The sequence below is a fragment of the Limulus polyphemus genome, unplaced genomic scaffold (genome assembly GCF_000517525.1).
Source record: "Limulus polyphemus unplaced genomic scaffold, Limulus_polyphemus-2.1.2 Scaffold555, whole genome shotgun sequence".
In the NCBI taxonomy this organism is placed as follows: domain Eukaryota; kingdom Metazoa; phylum Arthropoda; class Merostomata; order Xiphosura; family Limulidae; genus Limulus; species Limulus polyphemus.
In genome coordinates this window covers 15,844-23,357 of record NW_013666165.1, presented here as the reverse complement: position 1 = coordinate 23,357, position 7,514 = coordinate 15,844, and the positions used below count along the sequence as shown (strand labels likewise).

Sequence of the window (7,514 nt, the reverse complement as noted above, 5' to 3'; positions counted from 1 at the left end):
TCGAAACCCAGTTTCTAGCGTTGTAAGTCCGCAGACGTACCGCTGTGCCATTGGGAGGTGGGCTACTTAACCTTGCTGCAAAGTTATGTACACCACAGCTTATAATAATAAGTTAGCTTAATCAAAAGTACTGATTTAATATTTAGTTGTTGCTATACAATGGGCTATCTGTGCTCACCACTGGCATCGAAACCCGGTTTCTAGCGTTTAAGTCCGCAGACATACCGCTGTGCCACTGGGGAGGCTTAATATTTAGCAACCACTTATGAATAAAAACGCTAAGTAATTCAGAACAAACGTGCAGAAACAATGATAAGTATAATTCTGGAATATTAAATCCATAAGAATATACAACATTAAATAACAATTGCTTTCAGGTATCACACAAACTGGGGTATTTGTTTCTCTATATACATCACAGAGTTAACTTAATATCTTACGCTCTTCTACACCTGCAGCAACGTTAATTGTTGTTTTAAAATATCTGCGTCTCTAGATTTATCGAGGTATTATTTTAATAATTTCATGTATTTGAGTGTCTGACTCTTCCACACAAAACATTATATTATCTATGTTATTTAAAGTGCCTGACTTTACAAACACTGCGATAGTATAATGATGTTTAATTCTTCACACGCATCACAATGTTAACTTGATGATTTAAGATAGCGAATCTCCATATACATCAGGATTCTGACTTGTTTAGTTCAGGTCTCTAAATTCTCACACTTCGCAATGTTAACTTGATGATTTAAAATCATTGTTTCTCTTCTCACATTACAACGTTAAATTCATGAATAAGGGTGCCTTAATCTCCAATATTACATTATTAACTTGATGATTTAAAATCATTGTTTCTCTTCTCACATTACAACGTTAAATTCATGAATCAGGGTGCCTTAATCTCCAACATCACATTATTAACTTGATGATTTTATATGCCTTATTCTACACGCGCACCACAGGGTTATTTTGATAAATTCTGGTATTTATCTGTTAGCGGTAAGTTTGAGAGCTTATAAAGCTATAATTCGGAGTTCGGTTCGTGTAGTGTTGCTTAACTTACTGTATAAACAAACACAATACAGTTTATCTGTTCATTCGTCTCGCAGTACTTAACAAAAGATTTCAGTTGTATTTGTCTCATTTGAACTTGGTGATTTCAGGTTTGAATTGGTAACTCCGGAAGACCGACACTGGGGCTCAAAGATGTCGAATGGAACCTGGACTGGAATGATTGGCTTAGTACACAGAAAGGTAAAATACTGATCTGCAAATCGTAACAAAGCATGCAAAATTATATTCGTTAGTTATACACAACAAAAAAATTATATAATATGTAATATCATATATATCCGAAAACGTGAAATTAAAGTAGAAGTAGGTAAGGCCGCAAAACGTACAACATTTAAATAATTGTATTATACCTATGTAAATATATATATATACATACTGCGAAAAATGTGAAGGAAAGAATAGGAAAACCTTCTTATCCAAAACATTTATAAAATGAATTAATTGTTTGTTTGTTACGGATTTCGCGCAAAGCTACACGAGGGCTATCTGCGCTAGCCGTCCCTAATTTAGCAGTGTAAGACTAGAGGGAGGGCAGCTAGTCATCACCACCAACCGCCAACTCTTGGGATACTATTTTACCAACGAATAGTGGGATTGACCGACACATTATAACGCCCCCCACGGCTGAAAGGGCGAGCATGTTTGGTGTAACAGGGATTCGAACCCGCGACCCTCAGATTGCGAGTCGAGCTCCCTAACCGCCTGGTCATGCCGGGCCAATGAATTAATGATGACGTTAATTTAAGAATAATATCATATAGCTCAAAAAGGTTATAAGAAAATAGCATTTTTCTATATAAGCAGATATGTGAAATGGAATAGATTGGACCTTTAATAGTCAAACTTATGAAAAATATAAATAATTATTAGGTGTTACCTAAAGGAAAGTCAAAGAGTAATTTCGTATTGTAAGTTCAATTATGACATTTTTTGCTTAAAATATGAGAATCAACTCTTTTTTTTTTGCCTAACCATTAACGATAAATACTATGAAATTGTTTATATATATATGTATTTTGACTAATATGGTGAACATGTGTTATGGAAATGTTAGAGAGAGAAAAAAGTATTCTGGTATTTTTTATTTTTGAAAGAGCACATGTGCAGTCTTATTAACGTTAATGAAGTAAATAACATAGCAGTGACTCCCGTTATAAAGCAATTAACCGAAGCTGTAACTATTAAAGTTGACAGCTGAATTAGAAAGATTCCTTTGAAAATTGTTTATTATTTACTCCTAAAGAAGACACGTCCACCTGTCGAAAGCGCTATAATTTCATTTGGCTTCCTTTATTTTCATGTAGCCTTTTGTTTTTATCCCACATGTTTCTTACTGTCATGTAATGAATTTTAACCGTCGAACAGTTTATTTGTTGTTAATCAAAAAGCGACACAATGTGCTATCTATCTTTTGCCCACCGCGGTATCAAAACATCATTTTTAGCGTTATAGACATTCAAACTTACCGATGAGCCACCGGGAAGGGAGAGTCGAACAGACGCATCCATACTTTTTCGCGTCTGAAATGATGACTCGTGTTTCCTATAATTCACTTAAAATATCATAAGGGTAAAACTTATAGTAGGAATGGGCCAAATGTACAATATGTGCATTACAAATTAAAATATCAAACACAATGCCAACAGCATGTAAACTAAACTTTATAAACACTTTACGCACACTGTTGAGTAACAAACAAACCAACTGCAGAATAACAAGCCACCAAAGCACTCGAGAAAGTCGGTAGTGTAAAAACGAAAATTTCCCAATACTATAAGTTTGTCATTCTGACTACCTGACTGACTTACTGACTGACTAACGTTGTTGGAAAAGTATAGCTCTCTTTTTTCGCCCCCAGTGGCACAGCGGTATGTCTGCGGGCTTACAACGTTAGAAACCGGGTTTTGATATCCATGGTGGGCAGAGCACCGATAGCTGTAAATCTAAATGCACATGACTGAATTATGCTAACTTGGCTAAAAGCGTTTTTGTTTTGTGTTTTTAGTTTTACTTGTAACCTTGGTAATAACAAGTAATAAGAATAAACATTCTGAAATAGCTATTAACCAGCTAACAATACACTAGTAGTCATATTCTTTTATTACAGCACGCTCTGTGAGTTGCCAAGTAACAATTCACCCTCATATCACATGCGGGTGCACGATTGCTTACGTGCACGCACTACGTGATCAGCCTGCACCTGTATTAGTTAGATTAAAAAAAACAAAAACGAGGACTACGTAGATTCTCTACATCTAGGTTCTAACTAGAATCTAACCATTGAAAGCAAAGTCTTCAATTCTAGACATCTGACTTTAGGATTCTGTGATTAACAAAGCAATTCTATCATAGCAGTCGGTGTCTAAGATGTGAGTCTACATGGGGACAAACGCTACCACTGCCGAAATCTGACACGGCTTTGTTTGAGCACTCTGGTCTTAAAACAAGAATGATAAGTTGTATAATTTACCCTTGCACTGTTCTCAAACTAAGTGCGACTCATTGACATCTAAGGTTGTACTTGAACAATGCAATTTATAAGATATACCTTTCAAGGAAATAAAACGAGAGAAAATGAAATCTGATGTTGGTAACCTTGAAAAGTCATTGTCCCAGCTAAGAGAACATTGCTGCAACAATAAAGATAAAGTTAAAAAAGGTAATACTGAATGTGCGAAAACAAGCCTTAGCCATTAATGCAACCAAAGAAAAGGCTGTCACCCTGGCTAGATGAAATACAAACTATAGCAAACATACTAACAAAAACCAGGAAATATTGAGAGGTAGCTCTAAGAAAAGCTACGAGAAGGATAGACCTAGAGCCCAGTCACTTTCGAGACTTAGTACAAAATAATTAAGACAAACGTAAAAAAAAAATTAAGTACAAAAAATTAGGAAGTAGGAATGCGAGCACCAAAACGTAAGGAAACAAGGTAGTATATAACATTTTCTCAATTGTAAACGTTATCATAACAACATAGATAAATATTATTGAGGTATGCATGACGTCGCACATGTACAACTCGTTTTGGCAGCAGAACTTTGCAGATGACAATTTGTTTTTGCAGCACGTTGAAAACATGCTGATTTATCTAGGTTCATTGACATACAACTTCCAAAACCTGGCCAGCATTCTAGGCAAATTTTATGTTGAAGTTACACAGGTGTGTACTTTAAACGTTTATTGATTGTGATAGGCTGTAATATTTTGACAATTAAACGGTTTCAAAATCTTATTGATTTATTATTAATTCGTGAAAAGATATAAAAAAATCTTCAAGAAAATGTTAAATTTTAAAGGTTACATGTAAGTCAGGGAAGTAGGCATATGTCGTATGTGACAGCGTTAATTAATCAGATTTTAGTGAAACTGAAAACAGAAGAGGGAAATAGAATTAAACGATTACTGACTGGTGATATCGGGCAACAGATCATTTGTTGCCCTCATAACTAGTCGATAATTGTTGATTGTTTCTCATGGGTTTTTAACTGTTCTTTACGCTTGTCCAAACGCTCAATACGCCATGAAAACTGACCCTTGAATTTATAGAGGCGATGATTAACTTTATAGACGTTCATGAACTTCTTCAACATGGAGCTCTCTGTCACTAATATAATGGATGATTAGTTTATTGTCAGACGAGCGATTTTGTTTCACAACACATATACATGGACTGAGAAGTGAGAAATATTAGCAAATATGCTACTTGACTGCATGCAGTTATTTTCCAATTATAGTACGTCATCCGCACCCGAAATGTGTCAGATACCAATGATGAATTCAGTAACCATTGATCTTCGAAAGATCATGGTATTCGTCTTCAAAGCAATAACTGCTGACCTTTAGCACATTTAATAGCAGTATAGTATGGGGGATGCATGTACAGTTCAGTGGGACGAAACTCATTACATTATGAACTGTAAATGATGACATTACTACTGAAGAGAGAGAATGTCTTTGTTAGAATAAATGGAATAACTATTAAAATCATCTGACTATTTAAACAATACGCTTTAGGAATAGGTAATATCACGGAAGAAACTAAATTTGTTCATATTGAATAACAAACTTATACCATGACAAAGTGGAACTGCAGCTTTAAACTATATTACTTATCATTAGTCCTGTTTGGTCGATAATAACGAATGTTATCCAAAGAAACGTTAACGAATTTACGTTTTAGTGAAGTGCTGAAGAAAGCTGATATAAGTCCAAACCACTGTTTCCGGTTTTTGTTTGTTTGTTTGTAATTAAGCACAAAACTACACAATGGGCTATCTTCGCTCTGCCCACCACGGGTATCTAAACCCGGATTCTAGCGTTGTAAGTCCGCAGACGTACCGCTGTGCCACAGGAGGGCCTGTTTCCGGTTAATCATGATATGGGATTTTTTATTTTTTTTATAACAGAACCACAAGGGTCTATCTGCTATGTCCACCGCGGGGAATCGAGCCCCGGGTTTTAGTGTGGTAAGTCCGTTAACTTACCGCTGGCCCACCAGAGGACTAATCAGTGTGAGAAAATAAAGTAGAATTCTCACCCTGAATGTGACGTAATAGTTAAACGGCCAGGTCCAAAACCGCAAGGCTCAGACATAACCGTCTCTAGTTTAGAGCTGCCGACAAGAGGAGGAAAAAAAACAGTCAGCAGCCACCTTCGCCTACACGCCGTCTCTTAACCACGCCCCCCAGTGACAGAGCGGTATGTCTGCGGACTTACAACGCTAAAAACATGGTTTCCATACCCGTGGTGGGCAGAGCACAGATAGCCCATTGTGTAGCTTTGTGCTTAACTTCAAACAAACTCTTAACCAGATAGCGATGTTTACTGTCACTGTTATAATATATAACCCATATCTGAAAGTGCGGAATGAGTTCAGCGGCCTTTACAAGATCGATTTTCAACCCTTCGATCTATAGTCCGGAATGATAACCATTACGTTACCAACCTACAAACAGATACATAAGATGTGAGATCTAAACGGGTAATTAGACACCTTTTAAAAACCTCATTATTTTCCGTTCCCTTCACTCATATTACTGATTTTTATTTTTCACGATAGACCCAAATTGCGACACGCTGACCATATAAGTTTGCAAGTTCAAATGATTTAAATATTTAGATTTACTATTTAACAAGTTACTAGCGAAAATCTAAAGTGACTGAATATTCGTGGTCACTAGTCCGGTACCCTCACTGCTAACGGTATTTTCAGTCGTAAATCCAATAACACCTCTCAGAACAGCCTGTTTAGTAAATTTAATTTAAGCCTACTGTACTAAGTACTGAAGCATAACAGTCTTGCGAAAAAGGCTTCGTACAGAAAGATGTATTTTAACATAAGTTTGGGCTCCTTTTCAGGAAGCGGATTTTGCAATGAGCGAGATAAGTCGTACTTTTGAACGGGAAGCGGCCGTCGAATACACAGAGCCTCACATGCTGGACCCAGTTTTGTTCCTCACCCGTTCGCCGGGAGAGAAACCTCGAGCGTTTGTCATCTTTCGTCCATTTACTGTCCAAGTACGTTTCTTATTCATATCCTTAAGTTTTTCAATACGCTTAATTTTTAGAGATTCCAAGAGGAAAACAAATGAATTGTTTATGTAATTAATAAACGAAAAAAATTAAACTTACAACGTAAAAATATATTTCTTAAATTAAATATCATGATCAGATTTTTTTTAAATCACACTGTAGTAGTTAAAAACTGGAAGCATACCTCACGAAAATGAACTCCTAATTACCTGATTAAAATTATTATAATGGGATTTTCATCCCAGCTGAAATGAAATTAATATAATTACAATGGGATATTCAACCATGCTGAAATTAAAGTTTTTAAACATTAAAAACGAATTGAAATAAATCATGAGTGTTTGTTGGGAAAAGTTGCGAGTTTGACAAATTGGTCGACTTTTTACCTGGAATACTAATTTCATTAGTTAAAAATGTCGAATCTTTTTTCTTAAAGCGAAACATGAAATAAGACTAGATTTATTTTCAATCACGCTTGCGCACTCTTTTTTGAATAAATATTAAGTATCACATCTCTACAGATATGGCTGTTCATCGTTGTAGCTGTTCTTGTGTGCACTGTTTTTCTTTATGGTCTAAGTCAAGTATCCATAACCATCAACAAAACTCGAGTCAAGATTGGACAACTAGGGTGGTATCTCTACGGAAGTTTGTTAATGCAAGGTGAAGTACTTTGTATTCATTTCGGATATAATTTATATCTTTGAAGAGAACTTGGTAACTTCTGAGTAACGAAGCTATAAAAACAGTTGTAAGGATATTTATAATTGACATAAAGCATTTTTTTTTTTTTTAGTTTCAGATAATAAATGAAGCAAGTTGTGTTTTAAAATCATAAATAATATTCAACGTTAAACTGGTACACAATTAAAAACATTTTATTTAGGCTTATCTATTGCCT

At 35.5% G+C, this 7,514-nt stretch overlaps 1 protein-coding gene across 1 annotated transcript in view; it reads left to right on the top strand.

The window, feature by feature from the left end:
- The window catches only part of LOC106459075 (glutamate receptor ionotropic, delta-1-like), a 50,039-nt gene that overhangs the window by 33,783 nt on the left and 8,742 nt on the right, over positions 1-7,514 (top strand). Inside the window, exons 7-9 of the mRNA XM_022385476.1 lie at positions 1,167-1,257; positions 6,440-6,598; positions 7,135-7,276. Coding sequence (XP_022241184.1) covers positions 1,167-1,257; positions 6,440-6,598; positions 7,135-7,276 — 392 coding nt within the window. The remainder of the gene's footprint in view (positions 1-1,166; positions 1,258-6,439; positions 6,599-7,134; positions 7,277-7,514) is intronic.